At 43.4% G+C, this 17,226-nt stretch overlaps 1 protein-coding gene across 1 annotated transcript; it reads left to right on the top strand.

Moving 5' to 3' along the window:
* Positions 1-1,931: 1,931 nt before the first annotated feature.
* Positions 1,932-16,722, top strand: LOC139156191 (signal peptide, CUB and EGF-like domain-containing protein 1). The gene is made up of 7 exons (XM_070731475.1): positions 1,932-1,938; positions 2,193-2,360; positions 4,622-4,783; positions 7,438-7,635; positions 11,724-11,876; positions 14,118-14,197; positions 16,570-16,722. Exons 1-7 carry the CDS (start codon positions 1,932-1,934, stop codon positions 16,720-16,722), a joined length of 921 nt encoding a protein of 306 aa, XP_070587576.1.
* Positions 16,723-17,226: the final 504 nt, after the last annotated feature.

Raw genomic sequence — 17,226 nt, 5'->3', positions numbered from 1 at the left:
TTATATCATTTTTCTGTTGAATCAACCTGGCATATCCAAAGAATATATATCATATTTTTGCTGATAATGAAAAGGAAGGGAGACTAGTATAGATCTATTTCGAGCTCTTTTGTTCTCTTCAGCTAACCATACCCTTACTGGGATTTGAAACTGTGGGGTCTGCCTTAAGGCAGCAGCTTTAACCTCTAGACTTTATATTATATATATACAGTGATACCTCGTCTTATGAACGCCTTGTCATACAAACTTTTCGAGATAAAAACCCGGGATTTTAGATTTTTTTGCCTCTTCTTACAAATTATTTCACCTTATAAACCCACTGCCGCCGCTGAGATTCCCCGCCTCCGGACGTCCATTACGAGCGAAGCACCCATTTCTGCGCTGCTGGGATTCTCCTGAGACTCCCCTCCATGGGAAACCCCACCTCTCGACTTCCGTGTTTTTGTGATGCTGCAGGAGAATCCCAGCAACGGGAATCCCAGCAGCACAAAAACGAGTGCTTTGCTGGCAACGGAAGTCCGGAGGTGGGGTTTCCCAGCGAGGGGATCCTCAGTGAAATCGCAGCATCACAAAAACACAGAGGTCCGGAAGTGGGGTTTCGAGGACTTCGGTGTTTTTGCGATGCTGCGATTTCACTGGTGCTCCCTTTGCTGGAAAACCCCACCTCCGGACTTCCGTTGCCAGCGAAGCGCTCATTTTTGCGATACTGGGATTCCCCTGCAGCATCACAAAAACACAAAAGTCCGGAGGTGGGGTTTCCTATGGAGGGGAACCCCAGCAGCGCAAAAACGGGCTCTTCGGCTGGCAAAAGGGGTGAATTTTGGGCTTGCACGCATTAATCGCTTTTCCATTGATTCTTACGGGAAACATTGTTTCGTCTTACAAACTTTTCACCTTATGAACCTCATCCCGGAACCAATTAAGTTTGTAAGACAAGGTATCACTGTATATATATATATATACAGTGGTACCTCATCATACGAACTTAATTGGTTCCAGGAGGAGGTTCGTAAGGTGAAAAGTTCGTAAGATGAAACAATGTTTCCCATAGGAATCAATGTAAAAGCAAATAATGCGTGCAAATCCTTCAGGAAAATCCCAAACTTTAGAAGGGAGGCGAACAGAGGGCAGGGAGGAGCAGCTAAAGGGGGCGGGTGGAAGAAGCTAGGCTAGGCTAAAGGGTGAGTGGGAAGGAAGAAAGGCAAGGGGGGGCACCCCTCCCTTTTCTTTCTTCAAAAGACACAGTTTCAGTGCCTTTGCAAGCATACGAAATCATTACTCCTCCAAGCTGCCCCTCCCTTTTCTTTCTTAAAAAGACACAGTTTCAGTGCCTTTGCAAGCATGCGATATCTTTACTCCTCCAAGCTGCCCCTCCCTTTTCTTTCTTAAAAAGACACAGTTTCAGTGCCTTTGCAAGCATGCAATATCTTTACTCCTCCAAGCTGCCCCTCCCTTTTCTTTCTTAAAAAGACACAGTTTCAGTGCCTTTGCAAGCATGCGATATCTTTACTCCTCCAAGCTGCCCCTCCCTTTTCTTTCTTCAAAAGACACAGTTTCAGTGCCTTTGCAAGCATACGAAATCATTACTCCTCCAAGCTGCCCCTCCCTTTTCTTTCTTAAAAAGACACAGTTTCAGTGCCTTTGCAAGCATGCGATATCTTTACTCCTCCAAGCTGCCCCTCCCTTTTCTTTCTTAAAAAAGGGGGGGGGGAAGAAACCCCTTCATCCCAGCAGCAGCTGCTTGGGTTCCTAAGGTGAAAATAGTTCGGAAGAAGAGGCAAAAAAATCTTAAACACCGGGTTCGTATCTTGAAAAGTTCGTTAGAAGAGGCGTTCGTAAGATGAGGTACCACTGTATTTGATATATATATCCATATCCATCCATCCATCCATTCACAGAAATCCCAAAGAACAAATGCCACAGAAACTGAGATGACTGGTAAGCTGTGCCTTAGCTGTCTATGGAGATTCTCAGTCATCCAGGTCATGGTTGTCCCAAAGGTGCTTTTTCAAGAGGCAACTTGGCTTTTCTGGCTTTTCTTTGAAGAAGACACTTCGCTTCTCATCCAAGAAGTTTCTTCAGCTCTGAGAAACATCTTCAAAGAAAAGCCAAGTTGCCTCTTGAAAAAACACCCTTTGGGACAGTGCCTTAGCTATGTTTGTGTGTAAACCATAGATTTATTCCCTTTCTAGGGCAGTGTTCTCCTGGGCAATTTTCTTTTGATGGTTTTAAACCTTGCAGACTGTGTCCACTTGGCACTTACCAGTCTGAACCAGGAAGGACCCTCTGTTTCCCCTGTGGAGGAGGACTGGGGACAAAGTACGAGGGTGCAGTTTCATTTCAAGACTGTGAAACCAAAGGTAATGTTTATGTTCTGTCCTTCCATGCCAAAATGTTTAGAACTAAGACGCCTTAAACAAGATCTAAGTATTGCCCACCTGCCTGTCGGCGACTACTTCAGCTTCAACCACAGCAATACAAGAGCACACAACAGATTTAAACTTAATATTAACCGCTCCAAACTTGACTGTAAAAAATATGACTTCAGTAACCGAGTTGTCGAAGCGTGGAACTCATTACCAGACTCCATAGTGTCATCACCAAACCCCCAACACTTTACCCTTAGATTATCTACGGTTGACCTATCCAGATTCCTAAGAGGCCAGTAAGGGGCGAGTACAAGTGCACTAGAGTGCCTTCCGTCCCCTGTCCTATTGCTCTCCTATATCTCCTGTACCTTTCTTCTATTCCTATATCTCTTCTTCTATTCTTTCATTGATATGTTCTTACTTTTCTTTTCTATTATTTCTTAGATATATTTTACTATGAGTATCTCCTCTATAACCTTCATCATGTATTTTACTATGTGTATATAGATACCCACTAAAACCCTCATTGTGTATTGGACAAAATAAATAAATAAATAAATAAATAAAATAAAATATTAGGGCAGCTCAGTGATGAAATCCAATTTTTAAAATTACCAGTTCTGTGGGCGTGGCTTGGAGGGCATAGCAGGGGAAGGATACTGCAAAATCTCCATTCCCAGCCCACTCCGGGGCCAGTCAGAGGTGGTATTTACCAGTTCTCCCAACTACTCAAAATTTCTACTACAGGTTCTCCAGAACCTGTCAGAACCTGGGGCAGCTCAAAATAAAATATAAGAATATCCTAAAACAGTGATGGCGAGCGTATGGCACAGGTGGCACGAGGAGCTATATCTGCTGGCTCGTGAGCCGTTGTCGTAGATCAGCTCCAACATGCATTTGTATGCTGGTCCAGGGATGGGTTGCTGCCCCCATGGCACCGGGGGACACAGTGGGGGTAATAGGTTTATGCACTATTTATTGAATACTTAATAGATTTTTATTTTCCTTCCTCTTCTAGTCCCTTAATATGATCCTTAATTACTTTTTAAAACAAGAAATAATTAAACGGTATGTTTTTACCCACAAACGCTTTAATCATTTTAATCATTATCTAGAACTGAACTTTTATAGCAATTAAAGAAAACTGAGCTACTTGCCTAATCTCTTATCATACTGAACCTTGTGGGTTCAGAACAAAACCTTAAAACGTGACTGTGCTCCTCAACAAACAATGCTGTCTATCGTTGGTCCTTTTTGTGGCTGTTTAAATAATGTGACTTAATCCAGTGTTTCCCAACCAGTGTGCCGCGGCACACTAGTGTGCCGCGGGACCTAGTCAGGTGTGCCGCGAGCCCAGCTTGGCTGGAGCTTCCCTGGTGGTGACGGCAAACAGAGAAAGAGAGAGAGAGGAAGAGAGAGAGAGAAAGAAAGAGAGAAAGAAAGCAAGAGAGAAAGAGAAAGAGAGAGAGAGAAAGCAAAGGAGAAAGAGAGAGAATAAAAGAGAGATAGCAAAAGAGAAAGAGAGAGAGAAAGAGAGAGAGAAAGAATGCAAGAGAGAGAGAGAAAGCAAGAAAGAGAAAAAGAGGGAGGGAAGGAGGAAGAGAGAAAGAGCAAAAAAGAGAGGAAGGAAGGAAGATAGAAAGAGGGATGGAGAGAGAGAGGGAAAGAAAGAGGGAGGGAGAGAGAAATAGGGTGAAAGGGAGGAAGAGAGGGGTTTTTTGTCCAAACTTTTTTAGTCCCCTGCCCCCCCCCCCCCCCCGCTCAATGTTCCCCAGGATTTTGTAAATGTGAATAATGTGCCGCGGCTCAAAAAAGGTTGGGAAACACTGACTTAATCAACTGAAAAAGAGTCCAAGTCCTTATTTGAAAACTTATCTTGGCCGGTAAGCCATTCCCGCCCAGTCACATGACCTTTAAGCCACCTCCCAGTCATATGACCATCAAGCCACACCCACACGATAAGCCACACCCACAGTGTAGTAGTAAAGTTTTTTGCAGCCCTTCACTCTTCCTTCCCTTTCCTTCCATCATCAGAGCCTTTTCCAAAGAACTGAGTCTTCGCATGATGCATCCAAAGTATGATCATTTAAGGCTGGTCTTTTGTGCCTTCAGTTTATTTGCCTTAAAAAGTCACAAATGCATCCTGAATAAGACTTTTTGCCTAGTGCCAGCCTGATACGTTTCTTTTTTCTCTCTCTCTGTTCCTTTTATCTTGCATACTTTATAAAATAACCTACCACTCTTCTAAACAGTTCATTGTTCTCCTGGCCATTACTACAACTCTACAACCCACAGATGTATCAGATGTCCTGTAGGAACCTACCAACCTGAATTTGGCCAGAATTATTGCATCACGTGCCCTGGAAATACAAGCACAGATTTTGATGGGTCCACTAACGTTACGCACTGTAAAAGTAAGTTTTCCCACTATCATCAGCTATACTTGCAATATTGCCTTGAATGCCCTGGGAGCACTTAATCTTCAACCTTATTGCCAGTCATAGCCCGTCTGTAAGCTACACTTGTACTATTAAATTGAGTTGAGTTTGAAAATCTTACAGAAGAAATTGCTTGACTGCTGTCTAAAACATTATCAAAATGCAGAATTCACTTCCATAACCCTGGGGGGGGGGATTACTGACCCCTCAGAGAGGGGGTGCAACCTGGGCATCCTCCTCGATCCACAGCTCACATTAGAGAAACATCTTTCAGCTGTGGCGAGGGGGGCGTTTGCCCAGGTTCGCCTGGTGCACCAGTTGCGGCCCTATCTGGACCGGGACTCACTGCTCACAGTCACTCATGCCCTCATCACCTTGAGATTCAACTACTGTAATGCTCTCTACATGGGGCTACCTTTGAAAAGTGTTCGGAAACTTCAGATCATGCAGAATGCAGCTGTGAGAGCAATCATGGGCTTCCCAAGGCATGCCCATGTTACACCAACACTCCGCAGTCTGCATTGGTTGACGATCAGTTTCCGGTCACAATTCAAAGTGTTGGTTATGACCTATAAAGCCCTTCATGGCACCGGACCAGAATATCTCCAGGACCGCCTTCTGCCGCACGAATCCCAGCGACCGGTTAGGTCCCACAGAGTTGGCCTTCTCCGGGTCCCATCAACTAAACAATGTCATTTGGCGGGACCCAGGAGAAGAGCCTTCTCTGTGGGGGCCCCGACCCTCTGGAACCAGCTCCCCCCAAATATCAGAGTTGCCCCCACCCTCCTTGCCTTTCGTAAGCTCCTTAAAACCCACCTCTGTCGTCAGGCATGGGGGAATTGAAATTGTTTTTCTCCCTCCCCCCAAGGCTTATAGAATTTATACATGGTATGTTTGTTGGTATGATTGGTCTCTTAAATTGGGGTTTTTTAGATTACTTTTTAATATTAGATTTGTTACATTGTTTTTTATTGTTGTTAGCTGCCCCGAGTCTTCGGAGAGGGGCAGCATACAAATCTAAATAAACTAAACTAAACTAAACTTCTACACTCAGCCCGTCTAAAGCCTGATCTATCCTTAGCAGTAGAGTAAGACAGTGAGATGCTAAGGATCCCAGCCTCAGATCACATCAACTAAACTGTTTTTGAGCATCAAGGCAATTTTGCCAGACAAATCCTTCTTACTTCTACTATAAAATCAAGGTCTCAATATCTCTCCAATGTGTTTTCACTTCCTTTAAAATAATGTAAAAATTGTGGAAGCACTATCTTGGCAGTCTGTTCTCTGTGTAAGAAAGAAGTACAGTGTTCCCTCAATTTTCGCGGGGGATGCGTTCCGAGACCGCCCGCGAAAGTCGAATTTCCGCAAAGTAGAGATGCGGAAGTAAATACACTATTTTTGGCTATGAACAGTATCACAAGCCTTCCCTTAACACTTCAAACCCCTAAATTACAATTTCCCATTCCCTTAGCAACCATTTAGATTATTACTCACCATGTTTATTTATTAAAGTTTATTTTAAAAAAATATTTATTAAAAGTCATACAAAAGTTTGGCGATGACATATGATGTCATCGGGCGGGGGGAAATGTGGTATAAGGGGAAAAAACCACGAAGTATTTTTTAATTAATATGTTTGAAAAGCTGTGGTATAGACTTTTTGCGAAGTTGGAACCCGCAAAAATCGAGGGAACACTGTAATGTCTTTTTTTAGCAAAGTAGACAGCCTAAGAGTCTGTGACTCTAGAAGGAATGCAGAAAAGAACAACTGGAGGACTCCAGTTCAGGCGACTGGAGGTTAAAACATATAAACAATAATAATAGTTAATAATAATAACAACAACAACGGAGTTGGAAGGGGCCTCAAAAAAATTGTTATCCAACCTCTTCTTAAAAACTTCCAGTGTTGGAGCATTCACAACTTTTGGAGGCAAGGTGGTTATGTCTAGTCTAGTGAAAAGAAGGACCAGGGGTGACCTGAACTTAAGGAGTTGCAAAGAGGAACAGTGTTTCCACTCCCACCATTTTAAAGCACAGTCAAAGACAGATATTCACTCCTAGGCTTACAGTTAGTGTTATGTTTGCAAGTTGTTAGAAATAAGGTGATCACTGATTGCAGCAGGGGGACCAATAAGAAGCCTGCTAGCGCAACCAATGGGAAGCTGAGGTGCGACCAATAAGGAGCCTCCGGGCGCAACCAATAGGAAGCTCCGGCGCGAAGTCTTGAAACATTGTCACCAATCCCAGCGCTAGTAACAAAGTATATAAGGTGCGGTTTTGGCCGCTTGTTTTTTAAGTCACTACCTGCCTGCGAGCTGGTCACTTTAGATGTTCCTAATTATTAAATAAAGAGCTGTTATCCTCTTCATCGGCCTCCAGCCTCTGATTTAACAGTTAGATCAAGAACCCAAAGTAAAATCATCCAAAATAATATTCATGGAGCAATTTTAATTTGCTAAATGATTTACTGTTGTATAGCTTCTTAAAGGTAAGACCAATGAGTAGATGAAGAGAATCCTTGTTGCAGAAACAGGGAAGTAAAACACGAGTAGGTCAGCTCAGTCTGACTTCATATCTCTCTCTCTCTCTCTCTCTCTCCCTCCCTCCCTCCCTCTCCCCCCTCTCTCTAGATCAACAATGTGGTGGAGAACTTGGAGACTATACAGGGTACATCGAATCCCCCAACTATCCAGGAGATTACCCAGCCAATGTTGAGTGCACTTGGAATATAAGCCCACCCCCAAAGAGACGGATCCTCATTGTGGTTCCAGAGATCTTTCTCCCAATTGAAGATGAGTGTGGTGATGTTTTAGTAATGAGAAAAAGTGGTAAGCTTTGTCCCTTGAAAAGCCAGAAAACCATCTCAGAAAACTGTCACTGAATAATTTATCTGATTCAGAAGTGATGTTTATTTATGCAAAACTTCATAGTGTTGACTTAATGCTTATCATTTCAAACTCCTGGCCCACCGGCCTGATGCGTCAGACGCTGGCCACGCCCACATCCGGTTTAGCGAAGGTGGGGGAAAGTCCCGATACATCACGTGATGCCACCATGATAATGTGACTTTGACACCCTGATTTAGAAGCTACAACTGTAGGGAGAATTGACTCTACAGTCAATATCTGATGAAGTTTTTGTCACATTTTCTATATAACACTTTCAATAGTGTCTAAATGGCTAGTCTTGAATAATGACCATGGTCTCTGCAGAATTGCATCCTGTATATAATAATCACTTCTGGATCTTTTTTATTTTTATTTTGCTTTCTTCTGTCCAATTTACTTCTACCTCCAAACAATATTAAATGACATTATTTAGTATTACAGTAATACCTCATGATACGAACTTAATTGGTGCAAGGAGGAGGTTCGTAAGACGAAAAGTTCGTAAGACGAAACATTGTTTCCCATAGGAAACAATGTAAAGTCAATTAATCCGTGCAACCAAAAACCCCCCCGCAAAAAAACGGCTTTCCGGCTGTTTTAAAAGGTGACAGCCGGCCTGGGGAGCTTCCCAGCACCCCCCCCGAACCCGGGTTCGGGGTTCGGGGGGTGCTGGCAAGCCCCCCAGGCCGGCTGCGACCTTTTAAAACACCCACGCCGCTTCCCATCTGTCTCCTGAAGCCGAACGGCAAAGCCGAACTTCCGCGTTCGGCTTCAGGAGACAGCTGCGAAGCGGCGCGGGTGTTTTAAAAGGTCGCAGCCGGCCTGGGGGGCTTGCCAGCACCCCCCCGAACCCCAAACTCGGGTTCGAGGGGGTGCTGGCAAGCCCCCCAGGCCGGCTGCGACCTTTTAAAGCACCCACGCCGCTTCCCATCTGTCTCCTGAAGCCGAACGGCAAAGTCGAACTTCCGCGTTCGGCTTCAGGAGACAGCTGCAAAGTGGCGCGGCTCTTTTAAAAGGTCGCAGCCGGCCTGGGGGGCTTGCCAGCACCCCCCCGAACCGAACCCGGGGTTCAGCAAAATTTTGCCTCTTCTTACGAACTTTGTTCGAGTTACGAACCGGCGTTCGGGAGGCTTCTGGGAAGCCCCGCCGCCCGGCTGTTACCTTTTAAAACAGCCGCGCGGCTTCCCAGCAGTCTCCGAACGCAGGTTCGTAACTCGAAAAAAGTTCGTAAGAAGAGGCAAAATTTTGCTGAACCCCGGGTTCGTATCACGAGTTGTTCGTAAGACGAGGGGTTCGTATCTTGAGGTACCACTGTACTCAGTGTTGTACATACTCTTGATCAGTTGGAGGATGATGAAGATATTGAGGACTTACATGAAAATAACAATGATAGTGAACAAACAATAGATTCTGAAAATCTTCAATTGATTCGATATTAAACTCAATCCAAACTGACCTTAGATAAAGGGTATGACAGAACAAAACCTTTAAAAACCGCGGCCGCCATATGCCGCATACCAACAATTAAAGAAATTTTGAACTGTTACAAAACAGTTCTATGGGGGGGTACGGGCGAATGAAGGGCAATAGTATATAAAGTGTATAAAGTATTTATATAGAAAGTTTAGAATTTAATCTCAATGTTGATATAACAATGTTTTCGCTTTGAAATGACATGGAATATCTGTACAAAATAATTAAGAAGATAAGCACAATGATTATACAACTATAAGTATGTTGAAACAGTGATGTAAAACAAGATATATTTGCTCTTCCTTTTTAACCTTTGTAATATAATAAAAACTATTTTAAAAAAATATTAAATGACATTATTTAGTATTACTCAGTGTTGTACATACCCTTGATCAGTTGGAGGATGATGAAGATATTGAGGACTTGGATTCAGATAGTGTTTATGAAGTAGTGGGGGGCCCGGGGTTACAGGTAGTAGAACAGGTGGGAAGCCAGCCACAGGATGGGGCTATGAGTTCAGGATCTAGCGAGGGAGAATCAGACGCTCGCTGGGTTAATCCTAAATTCAGAAGGATTCAGAAACGTAGAGAGCAAAGGTCTGGAAGAAGATATTAAGGAGAGGAATGGGTTAAATATTGTAGTGAGGTATTTGGCACGTCAGGGGGCTAGTGGAGAAGAAGGGTGGAGTTTCAACGTTGCTGAAAAGAAATATGTAGGTGTTTTCGCCACGCTAAAGTAAGCCAAGTATTTTGTATTGTATTTAGTCAGTGCTGCTGTCGTTTTACAGCTAAGTAGTTAGGAAATAAATCTTGTCTAAGTGAAGCAGGAAAAGGAATGTGAGAAATGCGGCTAAGAGAGAGATAACGGACCGAGTGATGTCTGGAATGTGTTGAAAATACAGGAGAGCAGAGAAATAAATGGAGTTGCTTTATTCATGAAATGATGCATTTAATGAGAGTTATTTGTAATTACTAAACTTCTACCAGAAACCAGAACACTCAGAATATAGACTAGTACAGGAGCCTCCAACCTTGGCAACCTTAAGCCTGGAGGACTTCAACTCCTCCAGACTTAAATTTACAAAGTTGGAGACCCCTGGACTAGCATAATCACGAGTCCAAATAAGACTTACAAATGATTCCTGAAATTCTGTTAATGCCGGTTTAATTAGATCAGCTGCAAGATAGTGGGATATATTTGAATAATGGTCTTAACTCAGTGACAGAATACAGGTTTTGCATAGGGGAGCTTCAGTGTTCAGTCCCCAGGAAAACATGGATAATTAGGAAATATTTCTATCTGAAGGACTATACAGAGGTACAGAGGTACAGGAACCACAGGAAGTCATTCCTATCAGTGAAATAAAAGCGATGCTAGCGCAGTGGGAGAACGTTGTTGGTTTCATCGAAAAAAATCACCCAGAGAAAGTAGCCACGAGTCGTTCAGCAGCACTTTTCAATGACACCTCATTGACTCACTTTCGCAACATTTTGAAAAGCAGGCAAAAGCAGATGTCATTGGATAAATTTCTTATGAAAAGAGCTGCTCCAAGTGAAAGTGCAGCCAAAAAGGCAAAAACAGATGATTAGGCTACTGTGTACATATGTAAATGTAAAAGTTTAAGAAAGTTTACAAGTTAAGTGTAAGAAACTTTATTATTCATTTACAGTGATCCCTCGATTTTCGCAATCTCGTTCCCGATGACGTCACTCTCTTCCTTCCTTTCTCATCTTTCTTTCTCTCTCTCTTTCTATATCTTGCTTCTTCCTCTCTCACACTCTCTTCCTCCCTCTCTCATCTCTTTCTTTCCTTCTCTCTCTTTCTCTATCTCTCCCCCTCTTGCTGGCGGGCGGCGGGCGGCGGGCGGGCGGGCAAGCGGGGGCATCAGTGAGGAAGACCCAGGGAAGGTTCCTTCGGCCGCCCAGCAGCTGATCTGCTCGGCAGCGCAACAGCAGCGAGGAGCCGAATCGGGGTTTCCCCTTTGCGTGGGCGGCGGGGAAACCCCGATCTTCGTCTGCTCGCTGCTGCTGCGCTGCCGAACAGATCAGCTGCTGGACGGCCGAAGGAACCTTCCCTGGGTCTTCCCTGCCGCCCACGCAAACTCCACCATCTGCGCATGCGCGGCCATGAAAAAAGGGCGTGCATGCGCAGATGGTGTTTTTACTTCCGCAACCCTACATCGCGAAAAATCGATTATCGCGAGGGGTCTTGGAACGGAACCCTCGCGATAATCGAGGGATCACTGTATATGTACATGTACATTTCTTCATTAAAAACATGTCTTTCTCCATAATTTGGACTAACTTTGTGACTTTTTTGAGGGCTGGAACCAATTAGAATTATTTACATTAATTCCTATGGGGAAAAGTCGTTTGAGATACGAGTTGATCGACTTACGAGCCCAGGTCCGGAACGAATTAAACTCATATGTTGAGGTACTACTGTATAGAGATCTTGCTAAACTTCGACTACAGAGAATGCTAAATGTACATTAAATTCTATTTTTGCAAGGTTTTAAAATCTTTTATGTTTATTTTTTTTTTTTAATTTTTAAGCTTCACCTACATCAATTACTACCTATGAAACCTGCCAAACCTATGAGCGACCCATAGCATTTACCTCCCGGTCACGGAAATTGTGGATTCAGTTCAAATCAAACGAAGGAAACAGCGGAAAAGGATTTCAAGTGCCCTATGTAACATATGACGGTAAAATATACGCCAGTATTTTTCTAATATACAGTAGGTGTATATGCATAAAAAACCCAAAATAAATCATGTTAATAGAGAAGAAAGGATATAAAATTTCCTGGACTCTTACTTTTCCTTTAGCATTTTTAGAATCAGTATTGGTCATGATTTTCCATACAGGAATATATACAGTGATACCTTTTCTTACAAACCCTTCGTCATACAAACCTTTCGAGATACAAACCCGAGGTTTAAGATTTTTTTTGCCTCTTCTTCCAAACTATTTTCCCCTTACAAACCCAAGCTGCCGCCACTGGGATGCCCCGCCTCTGGACTTCCCTCCATGGGAAGCACCACCTCCAGACTTCCGTGTTTTTGCGATGCTGCAGGGGAATCCCAGCAGTGCAAAAACAGGCACTTCACTGGCAACGGAAGTCCGGAGGTTGGGATTCCCAGCGAGGGGAGCCTCAGCGAAATTGCAGCATCACAAAAACACAGAAGTCCAGAGGTGGGGTTTCAAGGACTTCTGTGTTTTTGCGATGCTGCAATTTCACTGAAGCTCCCCTCGCTGGAAACCCCACCTCCAGACTTCCGTTGCCAGCAAAGCACCCGTTTTTGCGCTGCTGGGATTCCCCTGCAGCATCACAAAAACACAGAAGTCTGGAGGTGGGGTTTCCCATGAAGGGGAGCCTCAGGGGAATCCCAGCAGCGCAAAAATGGGCATTTTGGCTGGCAAAAAGGGTGAGTTTTGGGCTTGCACGCATTAATCGCTTTTCCATTGATTCCTATGGGAAACATTGTTTTGTCTTACAAACTTTTCACCTTACAAACCTCGTCCCAGAACCAATTAAGTTCTTAAGACAAGGTATCACTGTAATTACTATTTACAAATTGTTTTACTTAAATATCCAGAAAGTACTCCAAAAGTATTTTTTAGTAACTGAAAGTTTACTTGGCTCCCTTTCCCTAGTTGTTTTATTAATGATGGATGATCACACAATTTTAGAAACCATTTGTTGATGAAATGTTTAACCATGCTTAAAACTCAAGAGAGACCTATCATATTTCTACTAGAAAGAAGATGCCTTTGTACCAATTCAGGGTATTTTCCTCAAAAAAATAAATACAGTCATACTTATTTGTTTTATGCATTGAGGAGAAATATATCAGTTTCTCTTCTAAGATCCTGTAACCAGAAGTTAAATGCTACCAGTTTGGACCAATTCGCTCAAACTGGTAGGAAAAAATGCTGCCGGTTTAGGAAAACCGGTATATCTGACAATCAGCTGTGCGATGATCAGCTGTGCCAGGGGATTTAGATTAGCTAGAAAGCAGGATTTTCTACGTTCTAGCTAATCTAAATCCCCTGGCACAGCTGAATCCCTCCCTTCGCTGTTCTACTTAACTTTGCAGACTCTGATAGCTTCAAAATGCTCTTTTTTCAGCACTGTGTGGTAATGTCTGATGCGCGCATGAATGCGCAGAGGGAACCAGTAGCAGATTTCAGAGGATTTCGCTCCTGTTTCTATCTCCATATCCTGTAGTTAATAATAATAATAATAATAATTTATTAGATTTGTATGCCGCCCCTCTCTGAGATGTTGTCCTAAAAGGCCATTATAATAATAATAATTATTATTATTATTATTATTATTATTATTATTATTATTATTATTATTATTTATTGGATTTGTATGCCGCCCCTCTCCGCAGACTCGCGGCGGCTAACAACAGTGGTAAAACAACATGAACAATCCAATTAATAAAAAAAACTAAAAAACCCTTATTATAAAAAAACAAACATACACACAAACATACCATGCATAACTTGTAATAGCCTAGGGGGAAAGGATAACTTAACTCCCCCATGCCTGGTGACAAAGGTGGGTCTTAAGTAATTTGCGAAAGACAAGGAGGGTGGGGGCCGTTCTAATCTCTGGGGGGAGTTGGTTCCAGAGGGCCGGGGCCACCACAGAGAAGGCTCTTCCCCTGGGGCCCGCCAAACGACATTGTTTGGTCGACGGGACCCGGAGAAGGCCAACGGAACCCATTGGACTGCACCTTGACGCCAAGATTGTGAGAGGGAGATCGGCGGCATATAAATGTAATAAACAAATAAAATACATTTAAATAAACAAAAAGCCTGTGTTTAAATTCAGGATCACTTCAAAACATGTGACTAATCTGCCTGGATGTTGTTGTCAGCAAAAAAATGGAAATTAAACCACTGATTTGGTCCTTTTGCCATTCACTTTTCAGAGGACTATCAGCAGTTAATAGAAGACATTGTTCGTGATGGACGTTTATACGCTTCGGAAAATCACCAAGAAATTTTAAAAGTGAGTTTTTCATCCTTAGTCTTTCCTAGTGGCTTTTACTTAAGACGTTGCAGAGTGCTTCTTAAAATTGGGAGACTCCATTCTTAGGGAAAGAAAATCTTACGCAGTGGGGGCCAAATGCACTAGCAGGTTAATAATAATTAATCATAATTTATTAGACTTGTATGCCGCCCCTCTGCGAAGACTCGGGGCGGCTCACAACAACAAAAGAACAATATAATATAATACAAATCTAATAATTAAAAACTATGACTAAAAACCCACTATCATTTGTTGTGGTTGGCTCTGGCCCAGCTCCTGCCCCAGGGAATGTGGAGGTGGAGGCAGGGGAAACGTCAACATGTCCTAGGCCTGTTTTGTTGCCGGCAGAGTCAGGGAGTGCAGTTTCCTCGGACGAAGAAGAAGGTGGGGGTGACTTGGAAGAGGGGGGCTTGGCACACAGCCCAGGAAGCCAATCACCATTATCTTCAGTCGATACAGATGAGGACGTTTTAGACCCACGCAGGCGCAGACTTATGCATCGAAGAGACCAATTGAGGAAATATTACAGGAGATAAGAGAGGCCACCTGTGTTTGGGTGGGGCTCCAGTAATTAGAGCTGCTGCTATAAATAGCAGCGTGCTAGTTTGGCCGTTGTGGAAGATTATCTGATCGCAGTTCTTCAGGATCGTGCCTCACTGTTTCTGAACTTTGTTGGTGGATTTTTCACACCTTTGACACCAAAGCAGAGTAAAGTATGTGTGTGTTTCACTTCATGGGAAGAAGGAGGGCTGTGACGTTTCTTCACAGTTACTAGCTAAGTACTTAAGGACTGATTAAGGGACTTGTACAGCCTACAAGGTTGTTTTGGGGACGAGTGCTCTTTACAATACAAAAAGGGTGCTTTGTTTCTTTTGAATTTTGTGATAAAGGACATTGTTTTGAATTTTCAAACGTGTGTGTGTCTGAAATTTGTACCCGTGAATTTTCGGGAGGCCTCTACCAGAGAGCCTGGCAGAACATCATTAAAAACAATCAATACAATACAGTCACAACCACACATAACTCTTAATGGTCAGAAAGGGGATACATTAATTGCCCCATGCCTGGCGACATAGATAGGCCTTTAGGGTCTTGCAGAAGGCGAGGAGTGTGGGGGCAGTCCGAATCTCTGGGGGGAGTTGATTCCAGAGGGCTAGGACCGCCACAAAGAAGGCTCTTCCCCTAGACCCCGCCAGATGACATTGTTTAGTCGACGGGACCTGGAGAAGGCCAACTCTGTGGGACCTAATCCACCACTGGGATTCGTGCAGCAAAAGGCAGTCCCGTAGGTATTCTGGTCTGATGTCCAGAAACTAATCGGCAACCAGTGCAGGTCACGGAGTGTTGACGAAACATGGGTGTATCTTGGACGACCCATGACTGCTCGCGCGGCCGTGTTCTGCACAATCTGAAGTTTCTGAACACTCTTTAAAGGTAGCCCCATGTAGAGAGCGCTGCAGTTGTTGAACCTCAAGGTGATAAGGACGTGAATGACTGTGAGCAGTGACTCCCTGTCCAAATAGGGCCGCAACTGGTGCACCAGGCGAACCTGGGCAAACGCCCAGGGTTCCTACCAGTATAGTTGATGCCATTGTACCAATTGCGAAAATTGAGCTGTGCGCGCAGCTCAACATCTCTGCCGTGTGTGCGCATCTGAGAGATTTTGCTTCTGCGCATGGGCAGGAAGAAAAATCTTGCGAGGGGACACACACGTGTGAGATTTCGGTGGGTTTTAGATTAGATTAGATTAGATTAGATTTATTGGATTTATATGCCGCCCCTCTCCGCAGACTCGGGGCGGCTCACAACAATAGCAAAAAAAAAACCCAGTACATAGTGACAAATCCAATGCCCACCAATCCAATTACAATTTTAAGTTAAGTAATTCATAAAACAATCTCAATATATATAAAAAACAAGCACACAGTCAATCAAACAGCAAAACAACATGGGCAAGGGGGAGATGTTTTAGTTCCCCTATGCTTGACGGCAGAGGTGGGTTTTAAGGAGTTTATGAAAGGCAAGGAGGGTGGGGGCAATCCTAATCTCAGAGGGGAGCTGGTTCCAGAGGGTCGGAGCCACCACAGAGAAGGCTCTTCCCCTGGGTCCCGCCAGATGACATTGTTTAGTCGACGGGACACGGAGAAGGCCCACTCTGTGGGACCTAACTGGTCGCAGAGGCAAAAAAATAGCCAAATCTCACACGCACGCTCGTCCCCTCGGCAAAAACGCGGAGCTGCATGCTCAGCGCACCGGTAGGAGCAGGAGGAGCAACCCACCCGCCTAGCCAAATGGGAGGGCATGAAAGCCATTGCAAAATGATGTGCGTTTGCTTCTTCTGTTTCCCACAGGACAAGAAATTGATTAAAGCGCTTTTCGATGTACTGGCCCATCCTCAAAACTATTTCAAGTACACAGCGCAAGAATCGAAGGAGATGTTTCCAAGATCGTTTATAAAGCTCTTGCGATCAAAAGTTTCCAGATTTCTACGACCATACAAATAACTTCTAGTGCTTTTTTTCCCAGGAGTATTTGTTTTATTTTGGGTTCTTTCGCATTCCTGTCAAATATTGTATTGAGTTTGACTGTAGAAACATTTTTGCTGACTTTAAGATTTCCTGCCCATCTTTATCTTAAATTGTATATTGAAGAATAACTATTGTTTTATAATCTCCAATATTTGATGGGAATTTTTTTTTCACCTCGAAGCAAAGTATCTTGGAATTCCAGAACACATCCAGTTGACGATCCATATTTTGGCTGCACAACTTTATTTTCAGTTTATCATAGAGAAGCGTTTGTTTTAGAAAAGGAACCGTATTCATCTACCGCATAAAGAAGATGTTGGGTTTAACCACGAAGACCCCTGTTCATCTTTTTTGAAGAAACTACCTGCAAAGAAGAATTATTGATAGAAAAAGTATGTAGTATAAATGATACTTGGATTTTGAATTGCACTTGAACTTTATATGTGAAATTTTGGGAAGAGGAATCTAAACTTCATTGTT

This window comes from Erythrolamprus reginae, unplaced genomic scaffold, assembly GCF_031021105.1.
Source record: "Erythrolamprus reginae isolate rEryReg1 unplaced genomic scaffold, rEryReg1.hap1 scaffold_402, whole genome shotgun sequence".
In the NCBI taxonomy this organism is placed as follows: Eukaryota; Metazoa; Chordata; class Lepidosauria; order Squamata; family Dipsadidae; genus Erythrolamprus; species Erythrolamprus reginae.
This window is presented reverse-complemented; position numbering and strand designations above follow the sequence as displayed.